Source organism: Bufo bufo, chromosome 7 (genome assembly GCF_905171765.1).
Source record: "Bufo bufo chromosome 7, aBufBuf1.1, whole genome shotgun sequence".
Taxonomy (NCBI): Eukaryota; Metazoa; Chordata; class Amphibia; order Anura; family Bufonidae; genus Bufo; species Bufo bufo.
The window spans coordinates 197,128,175-197,154,249 of NC_053395.1; the positions used below are offsets into that span (position 1 = coordinate 197,128,175).

The window sequence follows — 26,075 nt, forward strand, 5'->3', positions numbered from 1 at the left end:
AGCTTTTCCCTTAGTTACCGCAGTTTTGAACCCTACAATATGAGGATCTTCTCAAGATGGCTCCTCTGCCAGTTCTCTGAGGCCAATACTGCCTTTCCTCACATTTGCTGTAGCCAGCAGCTCCCTTCCAGCCAACCAGATTGGATTACTGAGAGACACGCCTCCGCACTCTGAAGCCTAATGCAGCCATGCAGTGTGGAAGACCGCCCCTCTGCCTTCTGTTTACAATTAGCCAGAGACAGACAAGCCATATCGACGGTCTTTTAAGGGACCAGTGGAAAGGGACAGGGGACATTAATGAAAGCTTCTATTATAAGGTAATTACAGATCCTTTGGCAATCATTGACAGTCAAACTCAGGTATACATGCCTAACTCTAATAAACTAGTAAATTAAAAGAAATATACCAAAAAACGAATTCGGGTATTTTTGTATGATGGGAGGGCAGTTATAGAGATAGGTGAGAGTTACCGAGGTGTATATGCCATAAATGTCTGAGATAAGAATACCCCTTTAATATAGCCATCAGACCCAACATTAATTCAGACTCCAGATATCTTAATGAATTAGATCCCCACACCAGTAACTGTAAATCATTGATCATGGTTGGTTCCACCTATATACGGTGTTCATTCCATGGTCTTGGCACTGCCTGGCTCTTGTCATCTCACACCAGCCAGCGCTGAGCCTGAAGATCTGCTACCCTGGCTAAGTGTGACCTTCAGGCTGTTTCTGTTGTCTCCTCTGTAGGGGCTCATGGCCACCCCCTAGCATTGGTATACTGGGTGCTCTAGTACAAGACATCTAGGAAGACAAAAACACATTGGGTAACTAAAAGGAGAAGGCCTCCAACTGACGTGATTCCAGGAAGAGGGCAAAGGAGGATGAGATGAAAGAGAACAATGGGAGGTGGAGGAGCAGGAAGACGGTACAGGGGCAGCGGTAATTTAAGTCTGCATAGCCAGCATAAACATGTTATACGCTACACATGCAGGACGTCTACTAAATGGAGGTACAATTGAAAGTGCTCCAGATAAAATTAACCGGCCTAATGTGTACGTGCAGCTTAACGGTCCCACTGCTTTATAAGAGGCCAGCTAAGCAGCTAGAAGTGTGTCTGATGACAAGCTTGTCGACTGCTTCATATGACCACCATCAGAAATGCAGCTTTTGACTATAATACAGGCCGTACAAGATAAGTAAAGCAATGTATTTACCTAGTTACCCAACTTTTTATGGAGATGACTACTTTATGTTTCTTACTTTGTTCTAGAGAAGAACTTAGTGGTCAAGTAACTAAGCAGTAAAACACTCCCATCTTCCCAGAGGACCCAACACCTGAACCTGCTTGACCAAGTATCAATATAGGAAAATAATCTTCTCCAGTGATGGAATGATTATCTGATATTATTACGTAGTTCCAAATCGAAGTCCAGTCCCAGTCCTCTGTCACTTCCATACCCTGCCTCCATTACTTCCCTTATGGGCCTATGTTTTGCCTTATCAGGTGCGGTTTTCTTAAAAAGGGATTCTTATCTTCTTATTTAAAAATTTCCCAGGGCAACAAATTGTGATAAAACAAAAGTATACGCACATGTTCAATCCCCCGCCACATCTAGTGCCATACTCCGGTCCTCCCCAGGCAGTGGTGTAATGCCCGTATATCCCACATGACAACTGCAGCCAATCATTGGTCTGAGCGCTATAAGGCACAAGACTGCAGAGGCCATTGATTAGCTGCAGTGGTCACGTAGTTAAACAAAGACTGGTAGAGAGGACTGTAACATGGAGATGGAAGCTGCGGAGGATTAAACTGTTAGGTATACTTTTTTAAAAACCCCTTTAGTGCAGATACGTGAAGAATGTTTTTCTAGAATTTTTTGATGCAAAAAAGCAACATTCTTACATGTGGTACGAATTTTTTTTATACTGAAGCCTGATTCATCCCTTAATATATTCTGAGTACTAAAAATATCAATGATGCGAGATACATAATACTCCGACATCAGTAAAGATGCGCCAGTGACGTCATCCTAGCCAAAAATAATTAGAAAAGTTAAAAAGTGCGTCCTGCGATGGATGGAAGCAGACGCTGCACTGACCAGATTCCCAGATACACTATGAAAATGGCCGTTATGTTTAGATTGTTCCGTCAGCCATCTGTTATACTTCGATATCCGCACACGTTCTGTGTTAGCATTTACAAGATTATCTATGCAAATTTAGCTGGCATCTCTCCAGAGTTTTTGAATACGGCACCAGAGATTTCTGGATTTTGTCAAATATTTATACATTTGGCGTTCCAAAAAAATATAACAATATACACATAACATAGTGAGACGCATTCAAACAAAAACTCCGCAGCCGCATTACAACTTGGGATTAAGGATGAGTAAACTGGTTCCACAAGTTCGTGATTCATTCCAAACTTCTCAAAAAGCTGGGATTCAGACTTAACCAATTTTTTTGTGGTTCGAAAGAGAGAGAGCATATTTTAATTTGGCTGGCTAAGGCTAAGCCAGCCTCACATCTGCAACTAGCTGTCTCAGGACAAAAGCCTTTTATCACAGTAAGGCCTCATGCACACGACCGTGCCGTTTTTTGCGGTCCGCAAACCACAGATCCGCAAAAAACGGAAGCCGCCCGTGTGCCTTCCGCAATTTGCGGAACGGAACGGGCGGCCCATTGTAGACATGCCTATTCTTGTCCGCAAAACAGCCAAGAATAGGACATGCTATATTTTTTTTGCGGGACCTCGGAACGGAGCAGCAGATGCGGACAGCACGCGGAGTGCTGTCCGCATCTTTTGCAGCCCCATTGAAGTGAATGGGTCCGCACTCAAGCCACAAAAACTGTGGCTCGGATGCGGACCTGAAAAACGGTCATGTGCATGAGGCCTAAAGCAGATAAGAACAGCTTTTCTAGTTGCAAGGCCTTAGGGGGAACCTCTGGGTGGGTACTATTTGTATTATAGAGACTAGTTGCTATACATGATGACTATTGTAGGCTAGACAATGCTCCTCTTGATTTCTGGGGGGAATATATGCAAATTATCATGTCTAACATCTGCTGGTATCAGATAGGTTCAGGAAAGCTAATTTGAGTATCTTTCCCCAAAACCCAAGGGGCCATCGCCTGGCCTACAATACTGCGCACAAGTACTCGTCATACTAAGGGCTCTCCATAATGAGAAAGAGTACCCCATATTGTTGAGAGACACACATTTGTATACTAGACTCCGTCTTTCTCTCTCTGTACAAACTGGTTTGCAACTGAACTTTTCGAACTTGAAACTAACTAATTCTTACCAAGTTTGCTCATCTTTACTTGAGATTTTTAGAACTTTCAGTGTGTGCAACCTGCTCTTGTGCATGGGTTAGTTCGGATATTGCCGCTCCTTCTATATCTAGTGAGTGGAGCTGAGCTGTGATTTCAGCCCATCAATAAGAGTGGAGGGGAAAAAAAACAGGCCAGTGCCCTGTGGGCGTTACAAGACCAATTAAATGTCCTTGTAAACCAGCCCCTAGTCTGTTAATTGCTTCAACTGTCATCCACAGTCCATTGCACTGCATTATGTAGAAGAAGAGAATCTGATATATATGTACTATGGAGGAGATTTACACCGGTCTGTGATATCCCCTATCCACATCGTGGTAGAAATGGTTAATGGGGTAAAACCTGGTGACAAATTGAGTTTTTTTTTTTTTTAAATACTCCACCCCCCAACCAAGTGGGACCTTTGAGGGAATCATACTTGGGCTACATGCACATGACAGTGAAAAAAGGTCATTGAATAGCAGCCATCAAAAACCAGGACATGTCCTATTTTTGGATGTTTTCATGGCCTAACGGAACACATTGAAATCAATGGGACCATTTTTAACAGGCGCTTAGGAATGCACATATCTAACAGCCGTTAAAAAACGGGTACACTAGTACGCTATGGCCTTTTAGTGGTTAGGAAAAAACACTCACCTCATCCACTTGAACGCATCAAGGCAGTTGCTCCTCTCTGATTGTGAAGGACCTGCCCTCAGCGTGACGATGTCACTACGCAATCATGCTGGGTTTGCGCAGTGACGTCATCACGCTTAGCGTAAGTCCTTCACAATCAAATAAGGAGCAACTGCCTCTACGTGTGCAAGTGGATAAGGTGATTTTTATTTATTTTTTTAAAAGAAACATGACAGCTGAGGACCACTATGTTGGATATTGAGGGCCACTAGCGGGAACGCTAACGGCCATGAAAAACGGATGCAAAAACTGACAGAAAATGGATGCACACATGGTTGAAAAATGTAGCTGTACCCGCTCCCCAATGCTTAGTTCCAGCTCTATGCTAGTTCCTGCATGTAAACTACCACCATAGACGGGGTCATGTCCACCACTGCAGCCAATGACTGACGCCAGGGATGACATGTCCTCAAATGGTAGATCACTGCTGGTTCATGTGAAGCTTTGGGACACGTCGTCATTGCAGCCAGTCATTGGGGGTCAGACTCTTGGAACTCTCACTGATTAGCTGTTAAAAGGGGTTGTGGTGGGGGTGTGGCCAGCAGCAAAGAGGAGAAGACGTGTTTTCCAGTAGCTCCCACGATATCCTACTCCATCTAACCCACCAAAAGCATCTAGAAGAAACTACATTCTGCTGTCTGGTCACATCACTTCACAATCTGCAGGCAGAGCTTTGTCCGAAGCTCCCCGGTCCATCAGAACGGGAGATACAGACACGGCCTAATCGGGCCTGTGAATCCCCGGCCTCAATTAGCTCAGGTAGCGGCACATGCGGAAGGGAGGCGGAGCCTACAGCCAATTGAGCTGAATTAGCCAAATTCACCTCACTGACCCTAACAACCAGCATACCTCGGCTGCCTCCTTCCGACACTCTACTCACAGGATTCTGACACTCCTGAGGCAGAGAAACGTTTGCAGCTGGCCTACAGCAGAGAGGAGCGGATGATCGACTTGCGAGTTCCCCTTCCATCAAACCCGATCTGCGTGTATTACCTGAACGCCGGCACAGGTGGAGGACAAGTGGCTCACACAGAAGTCGGATCCCGGTGAGTCAAACAACCCCTCACCCTTGCAGAGTCACCTGTCCGGCGTGCAGCGACTGGCACTGCCAGAGATATTGTGCCCTTGCCGACTTGGCCCCTGAGAAGAAGTCGGCCATTTTAACTGCCCCTGCCCTCAGCCTTCGCTGCGAGGTGCTCTTCAGGTGCACTACCTACTAGGTCCCAGACAACAAGAGGGACATAGAGGGACTCACCTAAAAATCAGTAACAAGGAGAGACCATACGAGCCCGCAGGTCAGAGTCCCCCTGCGCAGAGTTTCAACATATCTAAAAGGCGCCATCTGGGGCAGCACACCTAGTTCTGCAAAGGCTTGTCAACGCCTCCCCGCAGGCACACTACCTTCATCGTTGGTGGCACCCCACTATACTCCCAGACACCTCAGGGCAGTTGTATATGAAGTAACAGCCTTAATGTTTCCTAAGGAGCTCTATAAATAATATTCAGAGTTATGCTCATCAACTTAGATATTTAAAGGGCCAGCGACCCATTTTTTTTCATCAGTTTGTACACTGAGCTACCCACAATCCCAGCCTTAGATAAGACCTCCAACATGCTATACTAGACCTCCTTAGTCTAGCACAGAAGGGGCTAGCAAGTGGAGAGGCCCAGAAAATTACATTCAAATACTCATACCAGGGAAACAGCACTATCCTTGAAAGTTATGGTGAAAATCAGCTCACAAAAATCCTGTAGTATCGTTCCTCAGCGCCAAACAGGATCCCTAGACTCCTTTATTAAGAAGAGCAAACCACAAAGCACAATCAAGCCTACTCGTCCTCATAACAACTCTCCAAGTAGAAACACAGAAGGAGAGCTCTCATTGAACGTACAAGAAACGGAGAGCGACACTGAGGAAACTCCTAAGGATAGAGGCCTACCTATATCACGGTCCTTCCTCAGCAAGGCACTCACAAAGGCCCTAGAACCTGTTGTAAATAAACTGCAAGACATTAAACAAGATATGAAGAGTATTGGAGGCAGGGTAGAACAATTAGAATCTACTCAATCCCAATTGATATCCTACACTGAAGCGGCAACCACAGCCCTCACATCTTGCCAAAAACACATGAACAAAATGGTAAACTGGATGGAAGACCAAGAAAGTAGAGTGAGACGAAACAACCTATGCTTAAAAGGGGTTCCAGAATCTATCCAAACAGAAGCTCTACCAGATACCGTCAAACAGATCTTCATTTCAATACTTGGAGACTCCTATCCACTAGAAATCAACATCGAAAGGGCACACAGATCTCCCAAGGCTAACTCTGGTCCCTCTGAAACTCCCAGAGATGTTATTTGTAGACGATTACCAAAAGAAACATCTTGAGACCTTTGACGGAAGTACTCCACCACAAGAACATTGCCTATAGATGGCTCTTTCCTTTCAGCTATACACCCTGAGAGATCATTCGGAATTACCAGAACTTTTACAACTTCTGAAGATCAATGACCTTGATATCCCAGAGTGGTCCCCTATACAAGATCTGGGCATCATGCCTGCTATACCTCCGCCCACTCCCTGGGAAACAGTGGGCGCTGAAAAAAGAAACAAGATACGCAGGCGTCAAGGGAAGCAAGCCTCCAGAAGGATGGAAGAGGATTTCACCTGATTTATTTGACCGCGAATAGGTTTAAAGTTAATACCCATCTCAGGGGAAATTTTCTGAGTTTTTTCTGTTCTTATCATGACTAAGAATGTAAGTACTTAAATGTTATTGTGGGAAGACCAGGGCCGGCTCAATCACCTGATTAAGGGGTGGTAGATCAGTTTTTTGGGCAAGTTGGGCGTAGTTGGGCTCTAGTGGAACGACCCCGGCCTGTCACCAACTTTGATGTTGACAGGCAAGACCAGGCTCTAGTGTCTTTAGTTCTTTTATCAAGCGTATCTTGCCTGTTAACCCTCGCCACCAGACCATGGTCGCACATGCTCACTTCCATCCTCCAACTGCCACCAACAGTATCCTCTGTTACAAGCTGTGACAGTTAAAGACCTCATGCACACGGCTGTTGCCCGGCTATTCCCGTAATGCGGCCCACATGCAGGGGGTCTGCAATATACGGACCCAGGCTGTTTGTGCACTGCATCACGGATGTGGACCCATTCACTTGAATAGATCCGCAATCCGGAAGGTGCGTCCGTGGGGTTTCTCTCTGTGCCTCCACACCGCAAAAAAAAAATAGAACATGTTCTATTTTTTTGCAGTGCAGACAGATCACAGACCCATTCAAGTTGAATGGCTCTGGATCCGTCTGCGGCAGCCACACAGATGGTACCCATACATTGGGAACTGCACAGAATGGCCGTATGCATGAGGCCAAAGAGAGAGAGTTGCGACAGAAAGGACATGCCCCACTCAGCTGTGATAGGAAGAGAGCTGCTGCAGAAAGGACACACACCCTGAACTTCCTGCTTCAAATAAATCTAGCAGAGCAATTGCAGCAATGAATGGGAAGATCTCTGGACCCATGTGAGGTACAGGCAGTGGCGGATTGGCCATAGACCTCACAGGGAAATCTCCTGGTGGGCTGATGCCTAGGCGGCGGCCTGAGCCCTCCTCACGGCCGTCCAGTGGAGTTTTTGGTGATGTATTCTGTACTGCTGGCAGTATTTTGTGATGGACAGTGGTATTTGGCTCTGTTGGGGTGGTATTATGTACAGCAATATGATATTGCTGACCCCGCCTACTTGTGTTGCCCTGCTGTCCATTAATTTGGACCTGAGTACAGAACAGGGCCACTTTTAGTGTTTTTTCCAGGGCGACTTTAAGTTCCCAGTCCGCCCCTGGGTACAGGACTGGTTCTAGCGACGTAAGAAAGGAAGCGTTAATTTTAACGTAAATTTGTTTTCCCTTAGTCCTAACAGCAGCACAAGTGGGGAGTTATCCCCTGTGAAACTGGTAGGACAGGTGAAATTTTTATTGATTAAAATTGCTACCAAGACAATTAAACAATTAACCCACCCCCTATAAAGGGACGCCCGCCCTTAAACCAGTGCTTTATTAGCAAGTACACAAACAAAAATAGGGTGGGAAATTTGTGTGCTACTGTTAGGACTAAGGGAAAACAAATTTACGTTAAAATTAACGCTTCCCTTACGTCCTAACCAGCAGCACAAGTGGGGACCTAGCAAGGAGCGACTGACAAATTGGGAGGGTTCCCCTTTTTTTTATTTTTATGAGAGGGCGGCACTGAGAATGGTACGTCCAAATGCCACTCCCTCAGAGCGCCTAGAATCTAGGCGGTAATGCTTCATAAAGGTGCGTGGGAGCTCCAAGAGGCTGCAGCACAGATTTGTTCTAGCGGGACCAAACTTTTCTTTGCGTACGAAGTAGATACTGCCCTTGTAGAGTGGGCAGTGACAAAGCATAGCCCCTGGGCTAGAAAAGCTTAATGGATTGCCTCTTTTACCCATCTACTCAAAGAGGGTTTAGAGGCCTTTAGACCTTTGTTTTGTCCCGACAAGGACAGCAGGAGGTGTTCGGATCTTCTGAAGTCCTCAGTTCTGTTCAGATAAATTCTGAGATTTCTTGAAATGTCCAAGGAATGGAGGGCTTTTTCCTCTGGAGATGAGGGAGAGGGACAAAAAAACGGTAAGGTGATGGTCTGATTAGTATTTATAAATGATGGTACCTTGGGGACAAAGGTCGGTAGGAACCTCAACAGAACTCTGTCCTGGAGGAAGAGGGTATAAGGCTCAGCGGCCGCTAAGGCCTGCAGTCCTCCAATCCTCTTGGCCGAAGTTATGGGCAGTAGAAATGTGACCTTCAAAGATAAAAATCTAAGGTCCACATTTTCCAAGGGTTCAAAGGGGAGAGAGGATAGCCCCTTCAGAACCACAGATAAATCCCATTCAGGGATAGGTCTCAGGATTCTAGGTTTTAGTCTTTCGGCTCCTTTGAGGAACCTCCTGAGTAGGGGGTCTTGAGCTAAAGGTCTACCTAAACAGGTAGAAAGCGCACTGGTATGAACTTTGAGCATTGACGGGCTTAGACCTTTGTCCAGGCCGTCCTGCAGAAACTGTAGAATCGCTGAAAGAGGAGGATCTGAGGGTACAACCTCTTTATCAGCACACCACTGAAGTAAGATCTTGTATATCCTTGAGTAAGCTTTGTTTGTAGACTCCGCCCTGGAGTGTAAAAATTGTTCTCAAGACCTCCGCAGAAAGCCCTCTAGCTTCTAGTAGGGACCTGTCAATCTCCAGGCTGTCAGATTGAGTTTCCTCAGATCTAGGCAGGGGCCTGTGTCCTGATACACAAGGTCCTGCGTTAGGGGAAGTCTCCAATATGTGCCCTGACTAATCTTTATGAGCTGGGTGAACCAAGACCGCTTCGGCCAGAATGGTATTATCGCAATGACCGGGGTCTGGTCTTGCTTGATTTTCGTCAATACCCTTGGTATCATGGAAATTGGAGGGAATATGTAAGCCAGCCTGAACCTCCATGTTACGGACAGAGCGTCTATCGCCAGAGGATTGTCCTCCTTGTAGAGGGAGCAGAATCTGTCCACCGTGGCGTTTAAACGGGTCGCCATCTCTGGAACACCCCACCGGATTGTGATCTGGTTGAAAACGTCTCTGTTCAATGACCATTCGCCTGGAACTGGCAGACCCCGACTTAGCCGATCTGCAACCACGTTGAGATTCCCTCTGATGTGAACAGCCGAAAGGTGGGATAGACTGGTTTCTGCCCAAGCAAGAATTAAACTAACTTCCTGGAGGAGAGGTTGAGATCTTGTGCCTCCCTGTCTATTGATTTAAGCGACTACCGTCGTATTGTCCGAGCGGACTCTTACTGCCTTCCCGCGGATGAGAGGAGCAAAGTGGTAGAGAGCGAGACGAACTGCTCTCAATTCTCTCAGATTCGATGAGAGAAGCCTCTCCTGCGGACTCCAGGTACCTTGTACTGGATTGTCCTCCAGATGGGCTCCCCAACCTAGAAGGGAGGCGTCTGTGGTCAACGTGATCCAACGAGGTTGAATCAAGGACCTCCCATCTGATAGGTTCCTCCACCACCTGAGGGAGGAACGGACCTCGGTAGACAGGGAGTGCGTCTTGTCCAACTCTTGGGGTTGCGATTCCAGACTGCTAACACTTCTTCCTGAAGTGGACATGGGTGCTTCTGTTTATGGGAGGATTTCCCATGCTGGTCACCATTGGGAGACGCCATCTGAAAAAACAACTTGGAAAGTAGTTTAGAATAGACTAACTGCAGGGGCAGAGAGGGAGAGTCTGGTGTCTGCTGAGCTTTTATAGCTAACAGACCCTCCCCCTAGCGTAGCCCCCCCCCCCCCCCAAATACAAATTAGGCACACCTGGGGCCGAAGTGCAGCTACAATAGGCGCCGAATATACGTGCGCCGCTGACCCGGAAGTCGTCATCTGACACACTTCCGGGTATGGCGCGCATAGCGCCGAGCGCGCCAGCCGGGACCGCGGCCGAATATAGGCCGAGCCTCCACTCCAACGTGGGTTGCTGGGGGCTCACTCACCTGATCTCAGGTGACACCATGTGAGGGCGGAGAGGGCTCCTGCAGGGGGATATCGCCGGGATATAGAGGTGCAAACAGACCCCTATCATCTAACTGCGGCAGAGGCCGCAACCCAGCAAAACCTAGGAAAAAAACGGCCACAAGGACCAAGAACTTGGCAGCAAATGAATCAAAAAGGTAACAGGCAGCGCCTGAACCTGTCCTCAGTCCACAGGACAAATAAAAAAGCACTGGTTTAAGGGCGGGAGTCCCTTTATAGGGGGTGGGTTAATTGTTTAATTGTCTTGGTAGCAATTTTAATCAATAAAAATTCCACCTGTCCTACCAGTTTCACAGGGGATAACTCCCCACTTGTGCTGCTGGTTAGGACGTAAGGGAATAGCTATGTACCATATGATTCCTGATTTTCCTTTTTTTACATCAATCATAGGATAACCACCTTAAAGGGATTTTCCTAAATATTTTTACTGATGACCTATCCTCTGGACAGGTCATCAGAATCTGATCGGTGGGGGTCCGACACCCGGGACCCCAGCTGATCAGCTATATGAGAAGGCACCAATACTCACAGTAGCGCGGCGGCCTTCTTCCTCACTTCAAGGGAGCTGAGCTGCACCTAGGCCATGTGACCAATGAACATGACGTCACATAGCCTAGAAAAAAACTGCTAGAAGGCCGCGGCACTACTGTGATCGCCGGTACCTTCTCAAATAGCTGATCAGCAGGGGTCCCAGGTGTAGGGCCCCCACTGATCAGATATTGATGATAGGTCCTCAATAAAAATATCGCAGAAAACCCTTTTAAGTATGTCACTTCATACGTAACTCTTGATTAGCATTACTAAGTTTTACTCTTGGAAACGTTCAATGATTTCCTCAGCATCACTCACCTTGGTAACATCTAAAGTGCTGTTTTCCCTGCTGACGTCAGTCTTAGGTTCGATGCAGGAAGGAGCAGACTGCGGAGACACCAGCTGACCTGCTAAAGAACACAGACTGTTATTTTCCAATCACTGTTCTGAAATCCCTTTCACAAGAAACATTCTGTATACAGAGAAATGTTCCTATATATATATATATATATATATATATATATATATATATATATACAGTACTGCCCATAATTATTCATACCCCTGGCAAATTTTTTGACGGGAAATGACATAGGTGTCTCCCAAAATATAATAAGACGATGTACAAGAGGCATTATTGTGGAAAAAAAACATGTCTCAGCTTTTTTTTACATTTGAGCAAAAATACAAAATGTTCCGCACTGTGGAAAATCTCAGAGGACGTGGTCCGAAGCCAAGTGACACCTGTGCTGGCCAGGAGGATAGATAGAGAGCTGAAAAAGAATCCAAGGATCACCACCAAGGCCATCCTGGTGAATCTGGGCTCTGCTGGTGGCAATGTCTCAAGGCAGACAATCCAACGGACACTGCACAATGCAGATCAAGGAGGACGCCACTTCTCCATATAAGGCACACAAAAGCTCACTTGGTCTTTGCAAAAGCTCATCTGGACAAAGAAGAAGACTTCTGGTCTTCTGTGTTATGGTCAGATGAAACAAAAATTTAATTGTTTGGTCACAATGATGTTTCCTTCATTTGGCGTAAAAAAGTAGAAACCTTCAACCCAAAGAACACCATCCCCACTGTCAAACATGGTGGTGGGAACCTAATGCTTTGGGGGTGTTTTTCAGCCAATGGACCAGGGAACCTAATCACAGTAAACAGCACCATGAAAAAAGAGCAATACATGAGGATTCTCAACGACAACATCAGGCAGTCTCCAGAGAAACTTGGCCTTGGGCACCAGTGGACATTTCAGCATGACAATGACCCAAAACACACAGCAAAAGTGCTGAAGAAATGGTAAGCAGACAACAACATTAACGTTTTGGAGTGGTCCAGCAAGAGTCCAGACTTGAATCCAATTGAGAATCTGTGGAGGAAGCTAAAGATCAGGGTGATGGCAAGAAGACCCTCCAACCTGAAAGATTTGGAGCTCATTGCTAAAGATGAATGGGCAAAAATACCTGTGGAGACATGCAAAAAGCTGGTCTGCAATTATAGGAAGCGTTTGATTGCTGTAATAGCCAATAAAGGCTTTTCTATTGATTATTGAGAAGGGTATGAATAATTTTGGACTGGACACTTTTTGCTCAAATGTAAATAAAAGCTGAGAAATGTTTTATTTTTTCCACAATAATGCCTCTTGTACATCGTCTTATTATCTTTTGGGAGACACCTATGTCATTTCCCGTCAAAAAATTACTTGCTGGTTGAATAAAAGTAACTTTAAGTCAAAATTTGCCAGTGGTATGAATAATTATGGGCAGCACTGTATATACAGTATGTTCATGTGCTATACACCTTACAATGCAAAGAGCACCAGCTGCTGATGGTTTATACAGCAAGACAATCCATGGAATACACAAATTCAGTAGAGCTGAGCTGCAATACCAGACACAACCTATGGACAGAAGTGGTGCTGTTTCTGGAAAAGATCAGGCATGTTTTTCTAATTCTGGACAAACCCTTTAAATATTTACTATCCGTGCCCTTAAAAAGTGTATTCCATGGATTGTCTTGCTGTATAAGAATAAGCAGACACATTTTTTCTAATTAGGGGCAACCTCTTTTAGCTAATTTTTTATTAACCCTGGAAAATATTTGTCCAGTGTCTTAGCCCTGTATTTAAACCCTTTTGGGCATCCACCGTACACATACAGGAGATGACCGGCATTTAAACATGACGCCTGCTCGGAAGTTCATGTGACCGTATGGTTTTTCGTTCTTCTGATTCGTCAGAAGAGAGAAAAAAAAACTGGATAAAAAAAAAACGGATCCTGTTGCATCAGTTGTCATCTGTTTGAGCCATTTTAATCTTAAATACGTTTTTCTAAACAAAAAAAAACTACTGCATGCAGGACTGTTTTTTCCCCCGTATAAAAAAAAAAACGGATCTCAGATGGAAATGGCTCAAACGGATGACAACTGATGCAACAGGATCGTTTTGTTTTTTTACAGGATCCAGTTTTCTTTTCCCTCTCTCTTCTTCTGGCGGATCAGAAGAACGGAAAGCTAAATGGTGGTGTGAACTCAGCCTTACTGCTGTTTTAAATGGTACCTGAGAGGCTTTTTCATTGTGAGCACTGCACTCCTGGGGCTGAACGGCTTCCCCGCGCCGAGATCTGAGGCTACCACAGCAATAGTTCCTATGGAGCCCTGGCTCCATAGGAACATAATGAAACTCCCACAGGCTGCAATGGTAACTCACTGCGGTCTATGGAAAGAGCGATCAGAGAGTCGCATGTTCAAGTATTTATTCCATAGCGTGAACTTCGTAAAGGGGAAAAAATCAAAATGGCCAATTAGCAATTTTTTTCCTCGCCTCATCTCCCCCCAAGAAATTGAATAAAAACTGATCAAGATGTCATACACACTCCAAATAGGTATCAACAAAAGCTACAGATCCAAGACTCTGCTCTGTAGACATAACTATAAAAATGGTTATGGGAGTCAGAATATGGAGATACAAAGGAAAAAAATCCTTGTTTTTTTTTCCATGTTTTAATTTTTTTTATGGAGAAAAACGATAAAAATGTGGTGTCGCTTTAATCGTACTGACCCGGAGAAGGAAGGTAACAGGTTAGTTTTACCACAAAGGGAACGAAACCCACAAAACTGTCGTGTATTTGTTTGTTCTTCCCATTCCAACCTACTTAGAATTTCTTTCCAGCTTCTCTTTACATTTTACGCAATATTAAAAAAAAACAAGCCCTCATATGTCTATGTGAATGGAAAAATAAAAAAACCTTTGGCTTCGGGAGAGTAAAAGTAAAAAAACAAAAGCGCTAAAATTTAAAATTGCAAGGTCCTGAAGGGGTTAAAGTATTGTGGCTTGTTAGTGCTCCTCGAGCACACATAACCTGGGGCAAATTGCCCACCAGTCCCACCTCTCAGAAGTTCTGCCCTATAGTACTGTTAGTACTGTTAGGGAGTATTCTAGCAATGTTAATCCTTAAAAGTAATCCTCTGAAGTTAACACCTTTGGGTGTAGCTTTTGACCCAGTCCCCAAGAGCTTAAAAGGGGTTTTCGACATTTTAATACTAATGACCTATCCTCTGGATAGGTCATCTTTATCTGATCGGTGGAGGTCCGACACCCAGGACCCCCGCGATCAGCTGTTTTGAGAAGGCAGTGGTGCTCCTGTGAGCGCTGCTGCCTTCTATCAGCTCACCAAGCACAGCGCCGTACATTGTATAGTGGCTGTGCTCGGTATTGCAGCTCAGCCCAATTTACAATTTGCTGCTATTTGCTACTTGTTGCTGCTATTTTGATACTATATATGATATTTATGTTTGATTGCTACTATTGATATTTTAGTGATACATTTTTATGCTGATACTGTATGCTGTTATTGTATATGATTTTAGATAACTGATTTTAATAAATATCTCGTCTGTTGGTCACATATATAGAGTGCCTGGTCTATCTTTACATATTTTTCCATTGCCTTCAGTGGCTGGGTGGGCCACTCAGACCAAGAGCACCTGTTCCACATTGTCTAGCTGGAGTGATCCACAGATACTCTTTTCCTTGTATCAGCCTAATTTACTTCTATGGGCCTGAGCTGCTCCTAGGCCACGTGACCGAAGAACGTGTCGGCCTAGAAAAAGCTGGAGAAGGCCGCAACGTTCACAGGAGCGCCGCTGCCTTCTCAAACAGCTGATCGGCGGGGGTCCTGGGTGTCGGACCCCCACCGATCAGATACTATCCACAGGACAGGTCATCGGTATCAAAATTTCGGAAAACACCTTCAAAGGCTATGGACAGCTTTGGTGCAATTTTTTTTATGATTGCATTTTACACACACATGGGGTCATTTATCAAACTGGTGTAAAGTAGAACTGGCTTTGTTGCCCACAGAAACCTTATTCCACCTTTAATTTTCCAAAGGAGCTGTCAAAAATGAAAGGTGGAATCTGATTGGTTGCTATGGGCAACTAAGCCAGTTTTACTTTACACCAGTTTGATAAATGACCCCAACAGTTTTTGAGGAACGGGTTAAAAATGAGTCTGTCTGTAGAGTATCACTTCTGAGTGCTGTCAGCTGATGGCTGGCCATGCCTGTCATAAACACTCATTTAAGCCATCTTATCCGTTTGAGAAAAGATTAGCTATAATGAGTGTTTATGAGGTCAGGAGATCAGAGATAAGGCTTCACATGAACCAGCAGCTTACAGAACTCAGATACTCTGCAAACAGACTGATTTTGACCCCTGTTTCTCAAAAACTGCTGAAAAGTTTTAATAAAGACCAAATAAAAATATTATTTTTAGCCCAAAACAAGGAAAATGCATCCATAAAAAAAATGCTGAAAGATGTCCATAGCCTTTAAACCAGGGACTATGCCAGAGCAACATGAGATAAGTATACATTCACTTGGGCAGCATGGTGGTTCAGTGGTAAGTGCTGCTGCTTTGAAGTCCTTGGTTCAAATCCGTGTGTAACATCTGTATATTCCCCTTTGGATTGCCTGGGCTTTCTCTGGTTACCTCCCACATGAAGTATATATGAACCTCTAGTGTTTGTATACTGCTGACAACTGTAATTTTTGCTCATCTTGTTATCTGAGAAGTGTCAATGCCAAGTCATGTGGAGAGCCAGAAAATATGAACTGTCAGCTTCATATGTCCCAGCAGGTGGCGCTGTACCAACATAATGAAATACAGCGTGCAATGTGACGCTAGCAAGTTCCTGAGATAAAAGGTCACGAGTGGGTATGCTGACACCTGCCATGTATTCGAAATGAAGTGACGTCTGACAAAGCGTTTTATGAGCCAAGAAACAAAATAGTGCTTTATAGTAAAGCAATCCAGAATGAATGTTAACACAGCAGGATTCATATGTACAGGTGCCTCTTTCATTTTTGCATGGTTGAAACTACAGACATAGCAATTGCAGCAAGTGAGAAAAAGATATGTTGGGAACTTTCTGCTGTCTGCTACTACTAGGAGGCTCACTTTATGCAACTCTGCTAACCATTCCTTTGACTCTGTTTGCAATACTACAGTTCTGTATGCTAGCTGCTTTGCTATGTAGCAGTAGCATACCCATAGTAGAGCCGGGACAGCAGACTGCTATAGGGGAAGTGTTATCAAAGGGCCAGGCACTTGTTGTGATACTGACAAAGCAGCTACTTGCAGGTGCCACTGGTTGGAGCTAACTGCAGAAAAAAAAGAATCCAAGTGCAGTGAGCTCCCCCTAGTGGTGACTGCACTCAACAAAAATTATTTCATTTATAAAATGTCCAACAAATATATCATGAAATTAATCAGCACAGAATGCTGAACCAACAAATGGAGGGGTGGACATTTAAAAGGTTGTCCAGGCTACAGATATTGGTGAGCTACCTTCAGGATAGGTCATCAATATCAGATCAGTGGGGTTCTGATACCGGGCACTGATCATCTTTTATAGGCAGCCAAGGCACTGGGAACTATACAGTGTATGGGGTAGAAGAAGAAGGCTCTGTAAACGATGTCGTTTCTAGTGCCAGAGTACTGCAGCTCAGCAAACGTTCACTTGAATGGAAGCTGAGCTGCAGTACCATGACACAGCCACTGCACAGGGTATGGCGCCTTCTGCTTCCAGCTCTATACACTGTATAGTTTACTGCACTGTCTCTGCCTGAAACAGCTGACCAGTGGGGGTGCTGGGTGTTAGACCCCCACAAATCTAATATTTGTTTATTTTAAAGTGGTTGATAAAAGTTAAAAAAGAATTACAAGCCCTCTTCATAACAAGCAGAAGGCCACTAACCCTCTATCCCAAAAGGCTTTGCAAGGTAGGGAACCAGTGACCTCCTCTCTGACATTTGCACAGACTGCCACCTACACATCCAATGGAACTCAAAGTCTATTACAGGGAGTAAGGGGCCTGTTGGGCGCACACACACCTCCCCTACATCGTAAGAAGGTGTGGCAACTCCAGGTTTGAATGTGCCTTGATTTTGATCTATGGGTAACATTCAGGTGCGGCCTCCTCCCATTGTATGTGTGATTTCATGCTGGAGGTAACTGGGAGTTGTTCGCTGTGTGTCGGACCTTATGCCCCTGTAAATGCCCATACGGCCCCTGTAATTGCCTATACGGCACAGGTAAGTTAGCGTTAGGTCCTGTGCCACTTTGAGATGTGAGGTGCGCAGGCTCCGGAATGTTTTTGATATAAGAATATATTGGCGAAAGTCTTATTTTAATATCAGTGTGAGGGTTTCGCCATATATTGTCAATTGCATTTACCATTGTAGTGCACCATTTTTTGTAAATCTCTGTTTTATATAGCCAATCACATCCACACATTTGGCTATCCTGTGTAGGATGTCTTTGTGGTACATGTGGTCCGCTGCTGGCATCCTTCATTGTATGCATTTTTGCTGGGGATTGCTGTTAGCAACGGATCACATGTGCAGGATTTGCTCAACATCATATGGGGTTTTGAGCATTTTCTGCCTTTTAAGACCACTTTATTCTGTTATTCTGCTTTTAAGAATTGACATGCATAAAGTCACCCTACCCTGAGGTCCGCTACCTGTCGGTGAAGTGCAGCTGGAGAGACAGTTTTCACAGAAATGGTGATAAACTACACCGTTCTTTCTTCTAGGACAATAATCTCTTTTTTATCAATATAACTGACTCCCTTTATTGAAATGTTAACATTCTGGAGACAATTGAAATATAACTTTGACCTTCGCTGATGAGGCCTATGCATACCATGGTCTGCCAGTGCAGTTCTTCTGCAAGAAGGCAGCGCCACCTAGTAAAGCTACCCAATGGTCAATGTCCAACCCAACAGGTATTACTAGAGCCCTCTCCAAAAGGAACCCATCTGTAGACATCTGTTTTATGGTCCTTGCCTACTGTTAATACAGAGCATGATGCTGGGTTAGCTCAGTGAGATGTCTTTATTGTAGGGCTCTGTTTTCCCTTGTGGAGACATCCAGAACTCAGTGCTCCATGGGAAAAAGGATATCCAGATTAGCTCACTTCCAAGGAAAATCAAGCTGTCTATCTAGTGCCACCTAGTGGATGGAGCTAGCCTATAGTTAATGTCCAACCTTTTAACAGGCCTTGCAATATGACTAAGGATATTAGCCAAACCAAGAGCCTTCTGGCTGCATAGTTGCCAACACTCTCAAATTTGCAGGGACTGTCCTAATTTTCAGAGCCTGTCCCTGCAAATATTGGTTGTCCCAGGCAGAAAATAGGCAAGGCTTACATAACCCTCACACATAAATGGGCGGTTCAGCGTGGTTTAGGGCAGAGGTCCTGAACTCACCAACTGAAATGTTGGTAAGTATATGGCTGGTGATGCCCCAGTAGAAAAAGTTTGAGAAGCCCTGCTGAAGACAACACGTCATCATGGGCCTGATTTCGCTGGAAAACTATCAACAGTTTGGAATCATTTACATAAGGGAATATATATAATATGAAAATAAACAAGCAGCATTTTTATGCCTTTTGTATCAGCATCTTCTTTTTTCAGCTTGGAATTCATTAGGCCGGGGTTACATGCTGCAATTCAGCCTTCAGATGTGAATAAGTCTACACTGATTCTCTACGTGCAGCCATCAGCGATCCTCTCCTCCGTGACAATGATTACAATCTTATCATTATTAATCTGAAGACTAAAAGGGCTGCTGTTTGCATGCAGCAGAGGTTTTTATCATCCCAGATCATTTAGTTTTGGTGTCCATTCATTGCATTTTTTTTCTTTTGGTGGTTTTGTATCAGTTTTTGAGCAAGCCATAGTTTTTGTAATAACAGGATCTGTTCCACAGGATTGACCCTTAGCAAATGTGGTGCCAATATTCAAAAAGGGGACAAAAACTGAGCCTGGAAACTAAGTCTAACATCTGTCGTCGGTAAACAGTTTGAAGGTTTTCTCAGAGATGCTATCCTGGAGTATCTCAATGAAAATAAGCAAATAACGCCATATCAGCATGGCTTCATGAGGGATCGGTCATGTCAAACTAATTTAATCAGTTTCTATGAGGAGGTAAGTTCTAGACTTGACAGTGGTGAATCAATGGATGTCGTGTATCTGGACTTCTCCAAAGCATTTGATACTGTGCCACATAAAAGGTTAGTATATAAAAAGAGAATGCTCGGACTGGGAGAAAACGTCTGTAAGTGGGTAAGTAACTGGCTCAGTGATAGAAAACAGAGGGTGGTTATTAACGGTACATACTCAGATTGGGTCACTGTCACTAGTGGGGTACCTCAGCGGTCAGTACTGTGCCCTATTCTCTTCAATATATTTATTAATGATCTTGTAGAAGGCTTGCACAGTAAAATATCAATTTTTGCAGATGACACTAAACTGTGCAAAATAATTAACACGGAAGAGGACAGTATACTACTACAGAGCGATCTGGATAGATTAGAGGCTTAAGCAGATGAGATTTAAGACTGACAAATGTATGGTTATGCACATGGGAAGGAATAATGCAAGTCACCCGTACATACTAAATGGTAAAACACTGGGTAACACACTGGAAAAGGACCTAGGAATTTTAGTGAACAGCAAACTAGACTGTAGAAACCAGTGTCAGGCAGCTGCTGCCAAGGCCAATAGGATTATTGGGTGCATCAAAAGGGGCATAGATGCACGTGATGTGAACATAGGGGCACATTTATTAAGACCGGCGATTTAGACGCCTGTCTTAATAAAGCCCTAAGCTGGCGGTGGTTCAGCCAAAGTTATGAAGAGGAGCCGGCCTTTCCATATCTTTGGCGCATCCAGCGCCAGTTGTAAATGTAAGACAGCTTCCAAGATGTCTTACATTTGGACCTTTTCTACACCTAAACCAGGCGTAGAAAATGGTAAATGAGACGGGCCTGCCCACAATTTTAAACCTGGCGTGAGCGGTTCCGATGCAGAATCTGGCAAAAAAGGACAAAATGCTGTTGTATACCGATGCATTTGGTATGGCAGAAGGCCGGAATTCATACCGGAAACCGATAGACCCCATTGTGGTGTTTGTCATAAGCCAAATCCAACAATTCAGCAGTGTCTTTTTTTTGCTGGATTCTGCAGTGAGAGGCTTCTGCCGGAACCTTGGCTGCAGATGCGAACTTTGCCTTAGATGACATAATTTTGGTCTGCAAAGCTATGGACAACCAATGAATCTGACCAAATGCAAATACACATGGTATAATGAAGTGTTTTTCAATCCCACTTTGGAACCTAATGTCCTTGCAAACTGATCTAGGGATACCAGAAGGAGAAGCAAAAGTGGCCACTTGAACAACATGGTTGGCAAAATAGTCTGAGAGTTGGGGGAAGCCAACAAATCTCAGCCAAAACATGGACTGGTTGAGAATCATAGAATTCCTTTCCAGTCTCCATGCTAAACTAGGTACTGAGGTACGGACAGAAGTCCCCCAGCTGGGAATGGGAACATCTTATGGACTCCCCATGATAAACTGGTTGAGAATCACCAGTATAGACCATGACTTCCTCCAAGTAGTAAATTGTCCTGTAAATTGGCTATATGCAAAGGAGACACATTTGTACAATTCTTTATAAATGAGGTGAAAACATCATGACTTAGACCAGACAAGATGACACAAGGCAGACAACAATATGACTTTTGTACTTTATATGTTTAGTTCAGGAGCAGATTGGCAGAATATCCCAAACTATATGAAATATTGTAATAATAATGTTATTATTCTTACTATCAATCTAGTAATCAACATTGATATTGTAAGCCATTACTTTAGGCCATCAATGACTACTTTTACTTGCGGACTATACATTATATCCACATGACCAGATATGGGCCATTTTTTCCAAAAACAAATTATAAAGCCATTGGTTATCAGCCAATTCGGTAGAAATAGACTATATGTACCAATCTGTCTCTGAAGAATGCAAAATTTGTGAACACGTAGTTAGTTACATGCGATGTACATATAGTAATAGTCATCTAGAGTCCAAATGTGTACGTTTTACACTACCTCAAAGGCCAAGGGGAGGAAGATGAGAGAGGAACATAGATGAGATGATGAGCCTGTTAGAGACACATACAACAAAGACAGAGTAAAATAAGGAAGGATAACGATGAATGACAAAACACACAGCATATGGCTACATACATGACCTGACCTGTGCTGTTGTCATAGGACGCCACTGAAAGCCTACTGTTGTTGAAGCATCCCACCTACCACTGATGTGACATTTCTTTCATGTATGGAAGATATTTTTAAGTTTTTAGTACTCAAAGAGTTATTGATACAAATCAGGTGGACCCAGTGACCACTCACATATGTTAGTGAAAACATAATTTTATTAGATATTCTATCAGATATCGAAAAAAAAGCCAAAATTCTGTCATAAAGCTGGTCCTGCACATGCCTTCAAATTCTTCCAGGACCAAGTATTGGTAACACCAATACTTCAAGGTTGTTGATATAAAAGAATTAAAAATAGCAGATTAAAGGGGTTCTCCAGTAATAAAGAAAATTAAAATAATTAAATATTACTTTATTATAAACGTATTCCCAAATACATTTCTCTAAGTGCAACCAGAAAAGGCAAAAGTTTTGTAAGGCCCCTTATGCGGAGGCTCTGCCCTGTGCATGGGACCACCATGGAGTCTCTATGGATCTGTACTATGGAGCTGTAGAACTCACTGTAGCACCACGCAATACTTCTGTTGTAAATATATTTATATGAAAGTACTGTATGGTCCCATAGGGTGCCCTATAGCAGCTCCACGCAACAAAACATTTGTACAACTGTGTACATGAGACGTCTAAAATAAAAGCTGTGAGAGTCCAGATCACGGAGGCATCATGTACAAACATAAACTTGAATACTTTTAAAGAGCACTTGTCATCTGACTTCATGGGAATAATGCCCTTATAGCATAAGGTGGGCCAAAAACTAACTCCTTCAAATTGTATAGGTTCCATGGGGAAAAGTTGTGTGCATACCTACTAACACTGCCATTAGTAAATTTGGGGTATGTAAGCACTTGCCCCAGGAATGCCCACAAATCCACCCACGAATGCTCAATTATTGGTAGGGTTAACACAAGACGACCCATTTCGGCCTGGGATATTCTCTGAAAATTAGGGACTGTTGGCAACTATGGTTGTGTCATACCTCTTGATTGGTCAGTGGCATCCCGCTGGTTTCCCCATTATTGCCCTAGGACTTGGTATCTGTGACATCGGTGAACGTCGTTAAGCTTCTTTATATAAGGCGGCTTCTGTTTTACCTTGGCACCATATGATAACAAAGGAGCATTTCACAAGGCGTAATATCCGTCACCTATCTAAGACGTATTATTTAATGATCTGCTTGGCTGAGCAATCCAATTTACCATGTAGAAATGTAGTGACATCTGACACTGCTCTAGAGACAACATTAATACAATGAGGGATGTGTTCCAGGGATAAGATTTCGAGATAGCACACGTATCATTCAGATCAGGCCTAGTAATGGTTCTGCATGGCTTCCTGTTGCTTAAGACCCAGGCACTGCTTTATGTAGTGCACCACAATTAGGTGCCTAATATTTCTAATGAGAAAGGACACAAAAGGATTAGTGATTATGGTGGGCACATCAAGGTTTTATGACAATGGCTGATGTTGGATAATCACAAATGAGAAATTAAAGTTTTATTGCTTGAAATACAATGAATTACAAAGTACCGTACTCATTTCCTATAAAGACCTGGCAGAAAACAGAACTGACAGTTTTGTGATTACAGGAAAACAGGAGAACAATATTTATTCCCGAGCTGTGGCTATACTACAACTCCTAGCATGCCTTTGTAAATCGGTGAAACCCCGTCAAACCCCCCACCTAGGTGAGAATCCATAGCATGATTGTTCTTTACTGTTATATACACTGTCTGGCCTCAAAAAAAGGTCCCCACCAGGATTTAAATAAGCAAATAGGTAACCAGGATTTAAATAAGCAAATATCACGATCATATTCCAAGATGACAATGTCAGGATTCATCTGGCTCAAATTGTGACCGAGGGTTTCAGGAAGAAAGAGACATTTTCACCCATGGATTGGCCACCACAGAGTAGAGACCTGAACACCATTGAGAATCTTTGGGAATTTGCGCAGTGATCCAAACCACCCAAAGCAAAATCTTGGGGAAAAATTCATGCAACGCTGGACAGAAATAAGCGTTGTGACATTGCAGAAGCTTGTGGAAACGACGCCACAGCGAATGTGTGCCGTAATCAAAGCTAAAGGTGGCCCAACAAAATATTAGAGTGTGTGACCTTTTTTCTGGCCAGGCAGTGTATAACTGCTTTAACCATTTGTTTCAGCAAAAGACTTGATGGATGATGATGTTCACTGGAGGTTGTGATGCTGCATTTATTGCGTTGTCTTACATGTGCGCAAGACCTGAGGTCACTTGACCTTATCTGTGGGGGTTCTCAAGTCAGTGAGTGTTAGCGGTTCTTTGTATGGACATCAATATGGGGGACAGGTCATCAATATCGTTATCCTGGAAACCCACCTTAAAGTATTGTGACTTCCTGTAGAAACACTGTCTAGGCCTCCTACTGGGGAAGTGGGAAGGCACTTTTTAACTACTGGTGAACTCCATTCTGATGATGAGGGGCCAAAACTCAAGAGATGTGTAAGTCCTGGTTCACACAATGTACATCAATTGCTCTTCAACCTAGTTCCATAGACCCAGTCTTCAGCATGTCCTTTCTGGTTTCTAAGTTTTAGAGCTGGCTCCTACACCTGGTGTATACTATCCCTAATATTTTATGCACCACAGGTTAATCATTTAAAGTGGTTGGCCGCTTTAGAGTATCCACGTTTTGTGGGCTTTGTGTAAAGCATGGATGTGCCGGGTCCTCCACAGTGAGGGACTTTCCTGGCATTTCAGTTCTGCTCTGGCTAATATATGAAATTCCTGCATAGGAGAACCTCCCTCTACTCAGAACTCACTAAGGCTACTTTCACACTTGCGGCAGAGTGATCCGGCAAGCAGTTCAGTCGCTGGAACTGCCTGCTGGATCCTGCAAAATGTATGCCAACTGATGGCATTTGTAAGACTGATCAGGATCCTGATCCGTCTTACAAATGCATTGAAATGCCGGATCCGTCTTTCCGGTGTTATCCGGAAAAACGGATACGGCATTTATTTTTTTCACTTTTTTTCGGTCTGCGCATCCGCAGTCCAATCTAGCCTTCCTATTCTTGAGGCTTATGAGTGGCTTGCACTGTGCAGTGAACCCTCTGTATTTACTTTCATGCAGTCTTCTCTTTATGGTAGATTTGGATATTGATATGCCTATATCCTGGAGAGTGTTGCTCACTTGGTTGGCTGTTGTGAAGGGGTTTCTCTTCACCATGGTAATTATTCTGTGATCATCCACCACTGTTGTCTTCCGTGGGCATCCAGGTCTTTTTGCATTGTTGAGGTCACCACTGCTTTCTTTCTTTCTCGGGATGTACCAAATGGTAGATTTTGCCACTCCTAATAATGTAGCAATTTCTCAAATGTTTTTCGCACATGAAGGATGGCTTGTTTCACCTGCATGGAGAGCTTCTTTGACCGCATGTTTACTTCTCAGCAAAATCGTCAATATGAAAGCACCACACCTCAAATCAACTCCAGGCCTTTTATGTGATTAATTGAGAAGGAATTACCCACACCTGCCCATGAAACAGCCTTTGAGTCAATTGTCCAATTACTTTTGGTCCCTTTAAAAACAGGGTGCTACATGTAAAGGAGCTGAAACCCTAAACCCATTATCCAATTTTAATGTGGATACCCTCAAATGAAAGCTAAAAGTCTGGACTTTATGTCCATGTCCATCATATAACTATACCTTGAATATGTTTTAGTAAACAGGTAATAAAAACTAAATTTGTGTCCAAATATATATGGACCTAACTATATGTCCACAGGGATGCCATGTCGACAAGTGGAGTCGCGAGATAAAACAAATCCCTAAACTAGCCCTGCGGCTACCCCTGCCTAAAAGCAGAACACCCACCCCGAAAGGAGCGACCCCACTTATCGGTGGCTAAACACTAGGATGACACCTGAAAGGCCCTAAAGAAATCTTCAAATTTGGCTCTAGACGGCCAGTCCCGACGCGTTTCCCCAGTTAAAGCTAAACAAGTGGTTCATTGGGGTGCTCATTATTTCAGGTTAAAAAGAAAAAAGAAATAGTGGTAACCTAGATAATATGGGCGCACCAACATGTTGAAGGGTGCCCATATTTATAGATTAGATGGTCTGAACAGACATCCCACATGGTACCGCTTCCGGTTGATCACGTTATTCCGGTAAAAAAAAAAAAGAAGCAATATATGATCAAGGATTTAAAGAAAAGATTATCCTTATATAGGTAGACAGATGTAAATACCCTACCATGTATTATTAACGACACAAGGTGCAAGATAAACGGGCAGCGGGCAGCATATACAGTCATTTCCACATTTGA

At 43.8% G+C, this 26,075-nt stretch overlaps 1 protein-coding gene across 1 annotated transcript in view; it reads right to left on the reverse strand.

Moving 5' to 3' along the window:
- The window catches only part of SLC4A10 (solute carrier family 4 member 10), a 110,473-nt gene that overhangs the window by 65,932 nt on the left and 18,466 nt on the right, over positions 1 to 26,075 (reverse strand). Inside the window, exon 2 of the mRNA XM_040441519.1 lies at positions 11,451 to 11,542. Within this exon, the coding sequence (XP_040297453.1) occupies positions 11,451 to 11,542 (92 nt within the window). The remainder of the gene's footprint in view (positions 1 to 11,450; positions 11,543 to 26,075) is intronic.